Genomic DNA, 18407 nt, shown 5'->3' on the forward strand with positions numbered 1-18407 from the left:
CAACCTGGAAGGCTAAGCCACATGTAATAAAGCAAAGCTAAGAAAAGACAACCAGCATATTGCAAGAAAGTAAACCTAACCTAGTGATGTTCCGATATATCAAATCCATATTTAAGTATGAAAATGGTTACCAAGTTTTATAGATTTTCTTACTCAGATTCAAGAATAACAGACCATTATATACATACATATATACACACACACATCTATACATAACACATACACACACACACACACACACACACACCCAACCCATTTTGTCCAAAAACTAAAATATCCTGTAATGTTTGGTATTATTCTAAAAGATATGCAGTAAGAAGCAGACACAGAGCTTTCTATGTAAGATATTACTTTTTGCTTCATGTAATATATCGGAACATTACTACATTAAAAGCAGCTATTAATGGAGAACCAATAAGGCAAAATAATGACTATGCAGCATGCAATGAAAACAATTTCAAATTTAAATGATACCTTTTCGGACAGCACGAACGGAAGATGATAATTTCTCATGCTTCTTTTCTGAACCTGTATTTAGCCAAAGTACATTTGTTCAGATTGAGCTTTAATAGAGATAAGACAAAATTTCTACAGTCTTGTCACATAAAATTCTCATTCAAGACAAATTATTCTTCCTGGCGCACCCACACACACAAAAAAAACTTCTCAATGTGTACGAGTGTTTTGCTTTTTGGGTTGTTTGGATTTTTTTTAAAGTATGTATATTTGAACAGTTTCCCACTCAGAAAACTAGTCACTGAATCATCATCTTCCAAGAAAAAAAAAGTGAAAATTCCACTTAAGCAGTAACAGAACAGGATTAAAATAATAAGAAAAAGCTTAGTTTTCTCTAGAATTATTACATTGAACATGCCAAAAATCAGTACTAATGGACATCAACAAGTTCACACTAAACTACAGCCTCCACACGCTTTCTAAAGCAGATTACATTAGAATCAAGTCAGATATGATCACAAAATGAGAATACCTGCATATGACTCTGATGCAGAGCTTCCACTTCTATCAAAAACAATTGGAGATATGCCTCTAGCTCTCTTCCTTTCCTTCTTTTTCTCATCTAAAAAGAACAAGAGTTTTTTTTTAAATCACAATATAGAAACGAAGAGAAGTAATCAAACAGGAATGTATCATTACATGTCTAGTTTTCGCATAGCCCTTGTATTAGTCTGTGCTCCTCTCTCCTGATCCCTCAATTTCCTCAGAATAATGTTTTATTTTAAAAATACTGTTTAAAAAGTACAGGCATCTTGTTTCTCTCATCAGTTTCAATCAAACAAAAACACACGAAATAACTACAAAGTCAGGGCCTTAATTGCCATATATAGGTGGCCTTCAATACAGTTTTCCAAGCGGGGGGGAAATTTGCAAAGCAAAAACATTTTCTTTCAAAACTGTGTCCTTTCTACGCACCAGGTAACACTGTCTTAAGTCCTTATTTTTTTTAAACTCCACTACCATTCTTCATCACAATTACAACTCTGATTCTATCTTAAGAGATCTGATGAACCCCTGAACCCAAAGCTCTACAACTGGAAAAATATATATACCATAATTAGTGATTCCCTTCTGGTTGCCATTGCTTGTTTGTGTCTTCTATTTCATTCTCCTTAGCCATTTCCTCCCTGGATTACTGCTCTTATTTTCAAATTCAATTTAAAATTTATCCCTACAATTTTAATGGTAGCCTGGGTATTTCTGTAAGAGCTGAAAATCTTAAGTAAATAGAAAAGGTTTGGATTACCTGTCATGTAAGAACCAGTCCCATGCTTAATTTGGAGCTTTGTAAGCATATACATGAGGACTTGAAATGGAATTCAGCTCTCCTATCTGTTTATTTTTATCTTAATTTTACCATGATAAGCTCCTTTTACTTTTCAGCTTAGAGATAAGGGAATATGAAGAAAAAAATGCATATACTTATTTTTATACAAACAATGGAAAGCTGAAAAAGAATAATCAGTGATCATGTATACAATAACCTACTATATAATGACAGCTATTTAAAAAGCTTTAACTACTTATCTCCTTTAATTCTCATAATAAGTTCACAAGATATTCTCATTACAGATGAAGAAACCTTGGATTAGACAGGCGGTTAGGCAACTAGACTAGGGTCCCACAGTTCCTGGATGGCAGAACCTAGACTCAAGGGCAGGTCCTCTGGCTTGAGCAAGTAGAAAGGATGTTTTATAACTATTTTTGAAAGGTGATTACAGGTTTAACTAGTTTTGGGGCTTTTTTCATTATTTCTTTCAAAAGTTCTGACATGTTTCTTCTAATTTTTCCTCGATGGATATTTCTTTCAGTAGTCTAAGCATTATGAATGGATCCGACTGAGTGTAATTTATCTCTTGTTGCTGTTAAAAAAGAATTATTTTATGGTCCAAAGTACTAAAAAGGGCCTGGTGCAGTTGCTTGTGCCTATAATCCCAGCACTTTGGGAGGTCGAGGCAGGCGGATCACTTGACCTCAGGAGTTCGAGACCAGCCTGGGCAACATAGCAAGACCCTCTTTATATAAAGACAAAAACAATTAATTAAAAAATTACTAAAAAGATCTGAGATAATGCAGGAAAAATAACAGAAGCAGAAGATCCTACTCAATTGTTTTTATATAATGCTAAACCTAGCATTAGCATGAGAAATCTCCAAGGAATTTTCATCATTTTTGTATGAATAACTCCCAGTGCTCTTAAGTTTATGGCCCTCTCCTCCAACTATTACTCTTAGGTCAAAAGAACAATGAAAATCATCTAATAAATAAACCGTTATCAATCAACCTGTTGCTTTTATAAAGTTACCAAAAATTCTGAGAATAAGGTAAAATGAACTGGAATCTAGAAAATTCATGACACAGAAACTCAAATGTGATCACTTTTATTTAAAAACTGACGTCTCCTAATCAAGAAGTTCCAAAACCACCCCATTACTCTTTCATAAACTATTGTATAAAAAAATAATTTCCTGCATATTAATACAGTACCTAAAGCATGTTCCACAAGAGATTTTCCTAAAATAAGGAAAATAAAACTTTCAGGTATCTCTTTTAGAATAAACCTAGTCTAGTAACAGAGTTTTGATATCAAGATTTATTATAAAACTACAGTTACCATTTAATTTGAAATGTCTTCTCCACAAAAACAAAGTGTATCAATCAAGTTACCTTACTATGGTATCATCTAGGAGCCTGTTACAAATGCAATTTCTGGTCCTACCCATGTAAGTAAGTTCTCTTTGTTTAATGTAAACAATACAAACATTAAAGTCTAAGAAATAACAGAGATACCAAAAAGAAGATTCCTACAACAAAATGTTCCCTACCCACAGGAGTGGTTTCACACATTCTCCACAATAAATGAACATTCAACACATACTGCTAATGAACTATTTCTTATCTTAAATTATAAAACATATATCCTATCAGTTTGCAAAAGGCATGATGGAAGAAGCATAAAGATTTCACACGTTTTTACAACAAATCCAACTACTCATCTATTCCGTTTAACTCTACCTCCCTTGAAAAGCCTATCTTAACTCCCAAAGCTAGAATTCTAGTGAACAAAAGGTTGAAAGCACTTCAGTTGTCAATCACTAGAAAATAACTGGCCATCTGCTCTACCTATACTGTATATAGTACAGATATATACTATCAATATAGTATAAATATGTAGTATAATATACATAGTATAGATATATACTATCTGCATAGAGTATAAGTAGAGCAGATGGCCAGTTATTTTCTAGTGATTTGCAACTGAAGTACTTTTCTATACTATATATATAAAACAACGTACTATTATATATTATTAAATTCTATAATAAACTGTAAATGTATTTCCAAAAAACAGGAATTTTCTTATGTTTAGTACATTTTGCTTATGTAGCAATCTGGTAGCATCTTTACATAAGACAGTCATGAGATTATAATCATCATACAGTGCTCTGTAAGTACCCTGACCTCTCCTTGCTGTACCCCTCCCCCAAGAAAGGTTCCCCTAAGCCTAGTGCCTCCAACTACGTAATAGTCATACATTTTTGTCTCATAGGTATAGAGAGGCAGGATATATATAGCATTGAAGAAATGACTGAAGATGGCTCTTACCTGATTTTTCCACAAGAATTTTATTTATAGTCTTCGTCTCCATCTTATACCTTACACCCCAGCCCTCTTGTCGACCCTGTCTCAGCCAGTCAACTGACAGACACAAAATTAGAAGAAAAGTCTGTGCTCCCAGAGATAAAAAAGAAATAATCTGTTTTGATTCTGAAGCCATATGATGGAAATCTAGGGGTATTTTACCAAGGAAATACTGTAATACCCAGTGGACAGGTTTCCTATGAATATACTTCAAGTACATCAGTGTTTAAATAAACTGCTGACTGGTATGAAAATCTAAGAATTTACAGAAATCTGAAATACATTTCCTTATACAGAATCAAATGGATTTGTGTTCATTTACAACACAACCAATCTGTAGCTAGGAAATGCCTTTACTAAAATATGCAAATCTTATCCAAGATTATTCAAATGTATTTATAACATTCAAAAGCATATAAAGGATCACAAGACAATCCTATTAATATCCCCCATCTCCTCAACAATTTTATAATTTAAACATTTTCAAGACTGAAACCTATCAAGCTTTTCTTAAGACAAACTTTTACATATAAAAAGTAGTACCTGATCCATCTGTGCCTGAACCAGATCTGACAGACCCATCTGTGAAGGAAACAGATTCAGAACCAGAGTCACTGGCCTCACTTCGAGTGTCATAATCATTTCCCTCCTCTTTCTGGTCTCTCTCATCCTGTTCATATTCTTCTTCTTCCTCCTCCTCCTCCTCTTCTTCCTCCTCCTCCTCCTCTTCCTCCTCCTCCTCTCCATCTTCATCCACCTCTTCATCTTCTTCTGCATCTTCTTCTACTTCTTCATCTTCCTCCACATCTTCTTCCACTCCTTCCTCCTCATTCTCAGTGTTGTTGCCTTGCTCATCAGAAGAACCACTGCTGCCAGTCTCATGGTCAGAGCCATATTCTTCAGAGTTCACTTCTTCCTTAGAAGACTGGCTGGATCGGCTTGCACGTCTATCCACTTCAAGCCCAATTCTCTGATGTTTAAAGAAAAAGGGAATCAGCAGTCATACAAAAGACAAGGTCAGGGTGAATAAACAGTTCTAAAGCCTCAAAAAGAATGGCTTTCTGTTTTATATCTGCAATAATATTTACTACCTCAGAACCATCTGGCGTAGGAGATTTGGCCCTCCTTTCAGGATCCCTTTTCCGGACACAGGTTTTTTCAGGTTGATTCTTATAAGGTTCTCTGGAGGCACTACTTGATAGACGAATTTTCCGATCAGCATCTAGACGCTTGTTTCTTTCAGATCTTTGATATTCCTCATTTTTATACTCTGTGACTGACTTTCCTTTTGTACTAACTATTCTTTTGTTATTGCTAACAGATGAGCTCAGTGGCTTAGAAACCAGTTGTCTTGAATGGACAGAAGGCTTTTGTCGTTTGGTATCAGTAGATTCCATTCGATCACTTTTTCTTTTTGATCCTTTAAAATACAATGTAAAAAAAAAAAAGAAGAAGAAGTATTTGTAGTATTCCATTTATTTCACCAAAGACTGACAATAATATATACATCAGGAAGGGGGGAAAAGGCCTCATTTCTTTAAAAGTCTTCTGAAAGATTTCTTCTCCAGAGTTAATCTAAAAGAAAACATAGCTTTCAACTATGGGAATAAATCCATATATTTGAGAAGTTTCATATATTAGAAAAAAACAGATTATCCCCATTCATATGGATACCAGTTTGTTATGTACATTTAGTGTTAACCGCCTCAAGGAACAAGCACAAAAAAGCACAGTCATTTTTTTAAGAAATTGAATCTCCTCTATTTATACTGTTATTTCAACAAAAATAATAGAACTCTTACATACCCTTTTTCTCATTTTTATCTTGTTCACTCTCTGGATTATACAGTTCATCATCTTGTTCTGGTACTTCAGTCAAAATATCATCCAGAACATTAAGTTCTCCATCTGCAAATAAAATTAAAAATTAATAGGGAAAAATCACTACCATTAAACATGTATTTTTGAGTACTTACTAAGTGTGAGGCCACAAGCGCCTAGGAGCTTTTACTTTCACATAAAAAGCTTTACTTTTATTTCACAATCAAGACACCAGATTAATTTCTATAAAACTAATACAGGGTAAAGAATTGGCCAGTCGTGGTGGCTCATGCCTGCAATCCCAGCACTTGGGGAGGCTGAGGCAGGCCAATCACGTGACGCCAGGAGTTTGAGACCAGCCTGGCCAACATGGCAAAACCCTGCGCTCTGCTGAAAATACAAAAATTAGCAGGGCATGGTGGCACATGCCTTTAACCCCAGCTACTCAGAAGGCTGAGGCACAAGAATCACTTGAACCCGGGAGGCAGAGGTTGCAGTAAGCCAAGATCGTGCCACTGCATTCCAGCCTGGGTGATAAGAGTGAGTGTCTCAAAATACACACACACACACACACACACAGAAACAGAAGTCTGGGCTATCTGGTCTACAAAGCCAGGAGTATACATCTCAGAAGGCATGAAAAGATATACTGAAGCATAAAAAGAAAATGCAAGAATGTCTCTATTTTTACCTCATTCTTTAATTTCTAATATTTCTGAGGGCTTTAAAATGTGTACAACAAATTAGTATAGAAATACGTATGTACAACTTATAAATACACATTTACCAAAAATGTGCACTCTCCACAATTACAAAGGGAAAACAACTTTACAGTGGAGAAATGTTGCACAGGCCAGATTAACCAGACAATCAAAGTTAACATCACCAGTAATGAGACAAATCAACATCATGGACCTCCTGTAACAATGCTCTGAGAATAGAACAATGCTTTTGTAATGTTCTATGCAAAACGGAAAAGCTGAACCTACATGAGGAAAAAAATCAGACAAACCCAAATTAAAGGGCATCCAAATATGTCAGTCATGAAACAAAGAGTAAGAACTATTTCACATCAAAGCAGACCAGAGAGGCATGATAACTGAACACAGCCCAAAATATTTGACATAATTGGAAAAACTCGTGAAATCTGAATCAAGTTTGTAAATCAGAGTAAGTATCAATGTTATTTTTCTAATTTTGACTGTACTATGGTTAAGTCAAAGTCCTTATAACACATATTTAAGTATTTAGGGACAAAGATATGTCTACAACTTACAAATGGTTTAGGAAAAAAGTGTGCACACATGCACGTACACACACACAGACACACAGAATGAGACAAATGTGACAAAATGCTAACATCTGCAGAATGTGGTTGGAGAGTAAAAGAAAATTCTTCACACTGCACTTGTAGCTATTATGCTTATCTGAAATTATGTCAAACTGCAAGTTACATGAAAAAATTATCAATGTGCTATATAATAAAAAAAACATTTAGAGCCTGCTGGTGTGGACTGTAAAAGCATAAAACTTGTTCAGAGAAGGGAACTATGACTATATTGACATACTCAATGATCATGAAAGCATAAAACTCAGTTTTGTCCCCACTTCTACCTTGTCCAACAAACCTTAGAAACACACACAAATACCATTTTAAATTTTAAAATAATGTACTAATGCTAATAGTAAATGTTTAAACATTAACTATTCCAATATCAAAAAAATCTTTCCAAATTTAAGGTGTGCCAAAGAGGAAGTATAAAGCCATGAAAACTGATGAGATAGAACAATTACATTTGTGGCTTCAGGAAAAAAACAAAGCCCACTTGAATTACAGAAAGGTCTATTAATTAACGTGGGGGCTATAAACAGGTTAAATGGGATTCAAATTTTCCTCAAAGTGGGAAAGAAATCAGTGACTGAAGAGAATAGTTAATACAAACGATAAGAAGGTTACATAGGAAATGGAAAAGATAACATTTTCCTTTACATTGGGAAACAGACACAGTCTAAAGATATCTGAAAATTACTATGTCTGGAATAGCAAAATTGATCATTTTGGGTGGTACCAATGCTGATATGTACTTTCTATCATTTTTCTAAAATGAAAACAGGCTATATAGGTTTTTATTTTTGTTTACTTTTTAAAAATCTTATTTAAAATCAAGATATGTCAAACAAAAAAGCTTCTCTCATCATCTAGATTCATGTTTTTGCTAAGAAAAAATTCCTTCAAGATCTGAATGGTGGCAAACACCATTTTTGGACTCTATAAATAAAAAAAAATAGTTTGATAGAAGTAAATCCACGTTTTACAGATGTTTAATAAGTACTGGGTCAAAACTCACTAATCAGTAAAAAAGTAGATCCAACAGGTCTTCACAGAATCAAATACATTTGTAGAAGACAGAAAAAATTTAAGACTATCACAATGAAATAGGCAAACATAATGCTATACAAATCTTTTCATAACATCAGTAGATCTTATTTAGAAATATCATTCCCGAACCCTGAACATTTATATTATATACTCTAGACATGCTAAATTTAATACAGAATGAAATAATTTTGCAGAATGTTAATTTAAATAAATTTAAGTTTCAAAGACACTTAAAGCCTGGTTTTCCTATAAAAAGGGGTATTACTGTTTTAAAGTTTTAATGAATTCAAATTCAGACATTGGTTGTAGTTTTAGAAAGCACCTACAACCTTTTTCAAGACAACAAATATTAACCAATGCTTACTACTTTTTAAAAATACTTTGTCACTTTTAAAATTTTATCATTTTTAAAATATATCATATATACAAATCATATAAAATAGGGCATGTTTAATCATTCATTACTTTGCAGATAAAGAAATAGAAGCTCAAATATTCGAGCTGACCAAATACACTTGTCTAGTAACAAATGGATATTAGTATGAAGTTCCAGCTTTACAAATAGACAGTTAAATCAGATGGGGAACAATAAAAACACCTTTAACCAAAGTATAAAGAACACAAATGCAAAATATTAAAAGGGCATATATACTAGAACATAAATTTCAAATTAGTGCACCAGAAAGCTCCATATCTTTAACATTACAACATTTAAAATCTACTGAAATATTCAAAATCAACTATAACATCCTCACTTAAATGATGTACACACTTTTATCCGTATTTATAGTCCATAACATCAATAAACTGTGTGGTTTTACCACAAACTGGCAAACTAAAACCTACAGGATAAACGTGGCCCACTGCCTATTTAGAATGGCCTGCAAGAATGGTTTTTACATTTTTAAGGTGCTTATTAACAAGAAAAAAAGAGCAAAGAATATGTCAGAGAACACTTACAGCCCACAAAGCCTATTTGGCCCTTTACAAAGAGTTTTGCCAACCGCTGATATAATACAAATGACCAAATTTGAAGTACTTTTCCCCATCATTGAAACTCCTTATATATACACTGGAATATGATATACAAGGGGAAAAGTCTTGGAGGTTAAGGAAATGCAGGTTATAGCTTGCATTTAGGTATCAGGAAATTCCCAGTCTTTCTGAGTTCAAGATTCTTCACCTCTGATAAGAGGCACTTAAAAAAGGTCAGTTTTGGGGAAAGGAAAAGCAGGACATTTGAATCTTCTATGAGTTTTTCAACCTGTAAGACTCTCCTTCCTTATAACTATCGGACTTTAATAAAACCTGCCTGCCCCAACCCTCTTGCTAATGACTGGGCTACGTGATATATATAAAATCTGGTCCAGAACACAAAACAAAATTCCTTCTTCAACAAAACAGGTATGGTATATACATACATGTTCGGATTATCTGCTGCTGTATAAGATGATCACCCTAAAACTTGACTTAAAACGGTAACATTTTTCATTATGGCTCATGGTTCCAGGGCTCAACCTGGGTCTCCCATGTGGCTGCAGTCAAATAGGGCTGGGGCTGGGGCTGAAATCATCTGAAGGCTTGTTCGTTGACAAGTCTCGCTGATGTCTAGGCTGGGAAGATTCAAAGCTGGAGCTTCTCCAACATTTCTCTCTGTGTGATTACTCATTACTATGGCAACCACCGAGTAGTCAGATCTTTTACATGGTAGTTTAGGACTCTCGTGTCCCAACAGAAACAGGACCAGGTAGAAATCCAGCAACACTATCACATTATTTATTCATCAGAAAAGCTTACCTAGGTTCAAAGAGAGGGGACACATACTCCAATCATTGTTGACAGAAGTGTCATACATAATACATGACAGATGTTTCCAAAATTACTATAGTTTTAAGGGTAAATATTTTAATTATATACGTGAGGTGCATTTTTAATAACAAAAAATTCATTTAAATAGGTCAATGTTAAAGCTTATAGTATTAAGTTATAAAGCTAATGTAAACTGCTTCTTCTGGTCATATTCTTCACTGACTTGAAAAAGTACACTTTGCATACATTTTAATTCATTTTTTTAACATAGAATGAATTATAAAAGAAACATTTTAATACTCTCACAAGCTACTGCTGTTTAAGACTATAATCATCACTGGCATATCCTTTTTGAGAAGAAATAATTATCTCTTTAAGATATAAAGTAATATCCACTAGTTCTAGGTTGACTTTCTTTAACCTACCTGAACAAATGTTTTTAACCATTTCCTTTGTCCTGAAATTTAACATTATTGATATTCTATATAAATAGAGATATGTATACTTTCAATTACTTCACAATAGTTTGACAGTAGTATCCCAACCCAAGAATAACAGTAAACAAAGATTAGAAATGCCAAGTTAAGAAAATGCCTATAAACATACAATTCATGCACTACAAAAATCCTAATTTCTATGACATAAAGCACTTCACATTGAAAGCCTTTTTTAGATGTCTATATAGACAACTATAGACATTAAAAATCACTGTTTTTTTTTTTTTTTTTTTTTTTTTGGAGACAGAGTCTCGCTCTGTCACCCAGGCTGGAGTGCAGTGGTGCAATCTGGGATCACTGCAACCTCCACTTCCCAGGTTCAAGTGATTCTCCTGCCTCAGCCTCCCGGGTAGCTAGGATTACAGGCACCCGCCACACCATGCCCAGCTAATTTTTGTTATTTTTAGTAGAGACAGGGTTTAAACCATGTTGTCCAGGCTGTTCTTGAACTCCTGACCTCAGGTGATCCATCTGCCTTGGCCTCCCAAAGTGCTGGGATCATAGGCATGAGCCACCGCGCCCGGCCTTAAAAAATCACTAAAAATCTTTAAAAAAAAAAAAAAAAAAATTTTTTTTAAGACAGTCTCACTCTGTTGCTGAGGCTGGAGTGCAGTGACATGATCTCAACTCACTGCAACCTCCGCCTCCGAGGTTCAAGCAATTCTCCCTGCCTCAGCCCCTCAGCCTCCCAAGTAGCTGGGATTACAGGCACCCGCCGCCACGCCGAGCTAAATTTTTATATTTTTAGTAGAGAAGTAGTTTTGCCATGTTGGCCAGACTGGTCTTGAACTCCTGACCTCAGGTTAAAATCTATAAAATTTTGTTCCAAAATTAAGATGCCACAAAAAGATGGATTTTTTCATAATGTGCCAGTTCAAGAAATAAGCTTAATGAAACAATCCTACATTAAACAGTATTTACATTTAGAGCTAAAATTCAAATCCATCTAAAAGTTTTACACTAGCAGTCTATAGGATAAACTCAGCTCTTGAATGCTGTTTTAAAAAATTCTAAGGATTTAATATGAAAACCCACTTAAAAAAATACTATTTGATTATTAGGGGCCCAGATTCTCACCTGAAAACAACCAGCTGGAGCAGTCTAGTCTTCTGTTAAGACACAGAGAAGGTAACACATGTCAAAGTTTTGCATGAGACAATCTGGGTTTGTATCTGGTGAACCAGTTTCTATCTGGTGAATCAGTATTACTACCTGAACAAAGAGCATGCTGGCTCTTTAAAAACAAAACAAAACAAAACAAAACAAAAACCCATGATACTATTACCTAACGTATTAAGCAAGTACTTTATCTGCCAGATTCTGGCATGCACACATATCTGCAACCCCTGCATAACACTGATCTCAAACTTCAAAAAAAACCAAGGCTCAGTTTAATACACTAAGGCACAGGAACATCAAACTAGTTTTAGTATACAGTATATAATACTTTGGGAAAGAGGAGGAAAGCTAACAGGGACAATCCTACTCAACTCCAGAAGATTAACTTCCTTGACAGTTGCAAGCACTGTGTTGTCAGATCTTCCACATTTTCAAGAGGACTCTGAAACCCAGATTTTTATTTAGAATTGCATGACTCTTAAGTGCTGCCTCAATTAAAATGAAACAGCTGGCTGCTAGATTCCACAGTTGGCTGCTGGATTCCTCCGTGAAAGTATAATCATGTGTTAATGTTTTGTATTAACATTATAATCACAAACTAATAATAGCAAAATGAGTTTTGAGGTAAAGGTACAGATTCCCAGGATATAGGAAGTAAACAAGGATATAAAAAGAGTAACAGGTCGGGCATGGTGGTTCACACTTGTAATCCCAGCATTTTGGGAGGGCAAGGCAGGCGTATAGCTTGAGCTCAGGAGCTTGAAATCTGCTTGGGCAACATGATGAAACTCCATCTCTACAAAAAATACAAAAATTAGTGGTGTGCACCGCCGCTGTAGTCTCAGCTACTTAGGAAGCTGAAGTGGGAGAATCACCAGAGTCTGGGAGGTCGCGGCTGCAGTGAGCCCTGATTGCACTACTGCACTTCAGCCTGGGCAACAGAGTAAGACCCTGTTTCCCCGCCAACCAAAAAAAAAAATCATCATTATTTTTAAGGCCTGTTCAAAAACTGACAAGATGTTAGAAATAACAAAGCTAGCTGTTTGTTGCTTGGCTGGGGGATTTTTGTTTTAGGTAAACATGGGAACTTAAAATTTACCATAATCTTTACATTCTTGGCCAGGAAGGTCACAAACTTTAACTCTAGGGATATCAGGGTAGAAAATTAACCTTTATCAGGGACAGTCATTTTTTACTGCAGAAGCTTCTGGGTCAGAAGACAGTGCTATTTATTAACATGTGAGGTTCCAGCATCAGACTAAGATTTAGTATTTAAGGAAAGTTAAATATTAAATATACTACACATTTTGTTTTCTAACACAAGGTACCAAAATAAATAATATTTTAATTCATTTAATATAATTTTAGTGGGACTTGCCAATGGAGCAACATTACTAGAACCTCCCCCTTCTATTGTCTTGTAATGTACATTGTACATTTAGACCAGTTTCTCAGTTTTTGTCATTCAAAATTGTCATTCCTCCAAATGAAGTTTAAAAACTTGGATTTCCCATCCAAAATCGCTGTCTTATAAAAAACATACAATTTAAGTGCAAAGACAGCATTTTAAATTTTCTACCTTACTTATACTATAGGTAAAATAAATATATTGGAGTATCAATTATGTACTCTATGCTTTACAGAGCCCAAACTAAAGTGAACCAAGGCAGGCAATTTTATCCTAAGAAATTACTATAGTGAGGGCCACAGTATATACACATAGTATATACAAATGTTATGGCACAGTCATCATTTTGATGTTCAGATACACAAATATTTCCTATTGTGTTACTACTGCCTACAGCAGCACGCCCAACAGATCTGTTAACTAGGGACAATAGACTATACCATACAGCCTAGATAGGTAGTAGGTTATACCACCTAAGTTTGTGTAAACACACTATGATAACACAACGAAACCGCCTAACAATGCCCATCTTCATTGTTAAATGAGACAACTGTGTGTGTGCACGTGACTGTGTGTGTACATGACTCTGTGTGTGTGTGTGTGTGTGTGTATATATATATACACACCTGCATGTAACCGTGTGTATAACAGCTGGGCACGGTGGCTCACATCTGTAATTCCAGCACTTCGGGAGGCTAAGGTGGGCACATTGCTTAAGCCCGGGAGTTCAAGACAATCCTGGGCAACATAGGAAGACCTCGTCTCTACTAAAAATAAAAAATTAGCTGGGCATGGTGGCACACACCTGTAGTCCCAGCTACTAGGGAGGCTGAGATGGGAGGATCACTTGAGCCCTGGGAGGTTGAGGCTGCAGTGAGCCGTGACTGCTCCACTGCACTCCAGCCTAGGCGACAGAGGCCGTCTGAAAACAATAACTGTGTATATATATATATACAGTAGTCCCTCACTTATCCAAGGTTTTGCTTTTGAGGGTTTGTTACCCCCAGTCAACTGAGTCAATCACTGTCCAAAGATATAAAAATGGAGAATTCCAGAAATAAATAATTCATAAGTTTTAAATTGTGCGCTAAGTAGTGTGATGAAATTACGCACCGTCCCACTCTGTCCTGCCTGGGAAGTGAATCATCCCTTTGGTCAACAAATATTTGCATTGCATATGTTACCTGCCATTAGTCATTTAGTAACTGTCTCGGGTAGTAGATCAACTGTCCACATATGGCAGTGTCAGTGTTCAAAGTAACCCTTATTTTACTTAATAGCCCCAAAGCACAAGAGTAGTGATGATGGCATACTGTAATGAATGTTCTACTCTATTGTTGTGGTTGATCTCTTACAGTCCCTAACTTATTAATTAAACTTCATCATACGTACATACATATAGAAAAAAACATAGTATATATAGGATTTAGTAATATCCATTGTTTCAGGTATCCACTGTGGGTCTTAGAACGTATTTACCAGGAATAAGACTGGTAGAGGTTGGGGGTCAGGGGAGAGCTGTTGTATAATTTAAACTGAGAAACTCTTAGCTTTGGTTATCATACTGCACATGTCATATAACCAGTCAGTCAATGAAGTCCAACCCGGTAAATATTCAAGGTACTGAAACACAATTACTGTATACAAAGAACCCAGTGAACAAGACAGATGTACTCCGGGCTCTCAGGGAGCTTCTAGTCTGGTAATCTAGAAAACACGTTATTTTTAACGCAGTAACTCATTTCACATTACTCATACACATTTTGGATAGATTAAACTTTTGTAACTGTTCTTTGTAGAGAACTTTGCAAAAGATTAATATAATTCATACAAGGTGTTTGCAATAATAGAAAAAATGCATATTTCCTCCTTATATAGAAAAATGGCATTTAATATTAGTTAACACCAACATTGCAACACCTTTCAAATCCAGTTTCTTGGGCAAATTATCACCACAGGCATCACTGGGAGCTAGCAATCTGTCCAGTTATATGGGCTTCAGCTTCTAGGTATGAGTATTATTGAAGCAGTTATAGATTATAGAAATTCATGTCTTTACTACCCAGATAAGTGCAAAACCCCATCAAGAACTCTATGAACAAGAGTCTTTACTGTTCTGTGATTAATATAATTGCCAATTTCTGCAACTTATAGACTCATTTGCTATCAAGATCTTAAACCATTTATGGAATCATTTGAGAAAGAACGTTTGTGACATGACTGAGATTTTTAGAGGGTTTATCCTTATAATTTCCTGTTTCATGTAAGACAATAAAGCACTTAAGAGTCCCACTTTTCCTTAAGAGAGGAAGAGCTAAGTATTGATTCTAACTATAAAGCTAAGTGTGTGATGATGATCATCAAGTAAATGATACAACCTGTAGGTTATCTGGAACTCTCCCAAAACGAAATCAACAACTCCAGTAGGTAAGTGCTAGTTCTCCATGTAGTCCAGAAACAATGTTTGTTCTAAACTATAAAAATAAAGCACTTATATCAAGTTTTTAAATAAAGTTGTTATGAAAATTAAAAAAAACTAAGCAAATGTGAGGCAAAGAACCTTTTCAAAAGTGGGGAAATGTATCCTATGTATAGACAACAGGTGACATCACTACTTCCCAATAATAGCTACACAGTTTATGTATTTGGATTGCATTATCATCACTAAATCATTTCTAAAGCAAAACTTTTAAAATCATCTACTTTTCTTCTTCAATGTGCATTACTGCGTCTACTCTATTAACGACTTGTAAATATTTTCATCTTAGACAACGAATTCTTGAGAAGTACCGAATTTTACTCATTTTTGTGTTTGGTTCATTTCGCCCACCACAATCACTACAGACTCCCATATCCACAGTTCATAAATTACAAAGACAATCAGATATTTGCTGAATACTTACTAATTAAGATCATGTATTTTAATAACCGAGTTAACTAATTAAAAGCAGTTTCCTTTACTCACTAACCCCATGCAATCCTATGTTCCCATTACTTCTGGATTTCTCAAAAAAAAAAAAAAAAAAGAAAAAAGAAAAAAGAAAAGCCCAGGGAGATTTTTTAGCATTTAGTTTAAGGATGGTACGTTAAACTGCTATAACCTAATCAAAGAACTACTTTAGGATAAGGGGAGTATCTTAAACATATTCCCACCCACTCCACTTTCCAAGCTTGTCCCTAACCTAGGGCAGTTCACTGAAGCATGAAGACTCTCCTGATGCAGAAACCAGAAAAAATTAAGAAAAAAGGATCACAAGCCTAATGTAACTTGACTCTAGAGCCCACTTAACAACCCCCCACAAAAACCCCCCAAATCAAGGCACACAGAAGAGATGTGTGAGACACAGAGCAGCGACCGTGTCATATTTTTAACTATAATCTTTCCAAGACTATTATGTTAATCTTAGGGTTGAAAAACATCTTAAAGCAGCATTTAATCTAGACCACTCTCCAGACAGATACTGATCTAGGACCTACATTAATATCTCTAGGGCTTGGGAACTTAGTATTACTATCTTTCCATTACAGCAACGTCAGTTCTCTCCACATTTCACTGAAATTTATCCCTCCAACTCTGTAACTTGCATCCATTTGTTTCTGACTGTACCCTCTGGGAGCTACACACGGTTTTTCTAGCATAACAGCACCCAGGATTTCTTTGCCAGCCTAAGTCACACAGTTATCTTTCCAAACTAAGTATTCGTTTTTCCAAGTACTATGTTTTTCCAAAATAAGTATTCGAGGAACAAAACGGGTAATTCACCTTGCCTATTTAACAGGAACAGCCAGAAGTTATTTGCAGATATTTCTCAAGATTAATAATCTGCCAGTGCCACTTCCTAAACATGCTCACTTACCACACTACCAGTGTTGATCGCGGCATTAGGGGTTTTCAAATTTTAGCCTAACAGAAATGGTTGTCCTGAAAATACGCATTACATCCGCATGATCCTACCAGGAAATAAACCTAGGAGCTTGCAACTCAGAAAGGCCCCCTCTCAGCCCAAGACAGCTAAACGGAAAGTCAAGCGTGAAATCCGGATCAAAGAAAAACCCTACTGAGATGAAGTGCTAGGCCATATGGAGACCGAGGACGAAAGGGCAGGCCTGGTCTCCGCCAATGAGTCCAAGTGTCTCGGTGGGGGCGACCGGCTCCTCGCGGGGCAAGCTAACCTCCCCAACCCCCACCCCCCACCCCCAACGACGACCACTGCTCCATCACCGCACTCCCAAGCCCCAGCCTCGCCTCCGCCCGTCACCTTTCTCCGCACTAACCTTTCTCCTCCCGACTGTCGGCCGCCATTGCTCCCCTTCGGTTTCCGCCGCTGCCACTGCCGCCGCCGCTTAGACGCGACTCGCGCGGGCGCCGCAGCCGCGGCAGAAGCACGGGCCCGTCCGTCAGTCCGTCCGCCCGGATACGCGCGTCGCACTTGGCCTCTTAACACTCAGCCTTCTCGACTCTTCCCGCGTTTTCACTTTCCCCCTTCCTTTCACTCCAGCCTCCAACGGCCTAGGCCCAGCCTTCTCGTTAGGGCTCAGACTCGGGCGAGGTATGGGGGAGGGAAGGGAAACAGATGGCGATGGCGGGCGGCGCTAAAATGGAGCCTGCTTCCTGCGCGAAACAATCCCGCTCCCGAAATGCCCTGCGCTGTTTACGCTTCGTTCCTCTCTGGGAACGTCACAGTGCGGAGAGGGGCGGGGAGGCGGGACGAGCAAAGGAACGTGACGTGACGTCAGCGCGTCGCCCTGCCGCCCTCAGCCCACTGGTACCTGGAAGGAGTCTTATTCAGAGATTAGGTTGCCCAAGTTGTTCATGGAGCTCCCGCTGTACTGCCTATAACCGGATGGCGCAGGGTCATCCCTTAGTGCAGGGCCTGACAGGCCTTCTTAGCTAGAGTCGCTCTAAAGGACTCCTGATTCAGTTCGGGTAATCGGAGTCTTATTTAGGACAAGTCTGGGTGAATCCCTTCTGTTTACCATGTACTTTCTTAGTTGGAGTTCCACTCTTACCCAAAGGCAGTGCAGCAGGCAACCAGCTTGTTTGTAGTTACAAAAGCCTGCTAGTTTTTGTTTGTTTTGAGACGGAGTCTCGCTCTGTCGCTAGGCTGGAGTGCAGCAGCGCGATCTCGGCTCACTGCAACCTCCGCCTCCCAGGTTCAAGCGATTCTCCTGGCTCTGCCTCCTGAGTAGCTGGGACTACAGGCGCCCGCCACCA

The 18407-nt window shown here is 37.0% G+C and overlaps 1 protein-coding gene across 4 annotated transcripts in view; it reads right to left on the reverse strand.

Moving 5' to 3' along the window:
• YTHDC1 (YTH N6-methyladenosine RNA binding protein C1) overlaps positions 1 to 17872 on the reverse strand; it is a 36945-nt gene extending 19073 nt beyond the window's left edge. For 2 of the 4 annotated variants that reach the window (XM_063663712.1, XM_063663711.1), the window contains exons 1-5: positions 17468 to 17863; positions 5965 to 6066; positions 5250 to 5578; positions 4702 to 5128; positions 989 to 1078 (exon numbers count right to left, since the gene is read on the reverse strand). In XM_063663712.1, coding sequence (XP_063519782.1) covers positions 989 to 1078; positions 4702 to 5128; positions 5250 to 5578; positions 5965 to 6066; positions 17468 to 17495 — 976 coding nt within the window. In that variant the 5' untranslated portion in view covers positions 17496 to 17863. Of the gene's footprint in view, positions 1 to 474; positions 529 to 988; positions 1079 to 4701; positions 5129 to 5249; positions 5579 to 5964; positions 6067 to 17467 lie in introns of all 4 variants that reach the window. The other 2 variants (XM_063663710.1, XM_063663709.1) reach the window with 2 other exon arrangements.
• Between the last annotated feature and the right edge of the window lie 535 nt (positions 17873 to 18407).

The sequence above is a fragment of the Pongo pygmaeus genome, chromosome 3 (genome assembly GCF_028885625.2).
Source record: "Pongo pygmaeus isolate AG05252 chromosome 3, NHGRI_mPonPyg2-v2.0_pri, whole genome shotgun sequence".
Classification (NCBI taxonomy): domain Eukaryota; kingdom Metazoa; phylum Chordata; class Mammalia; order Primates; family Hominidae; genus Pongo; species Pongo pygmaeus.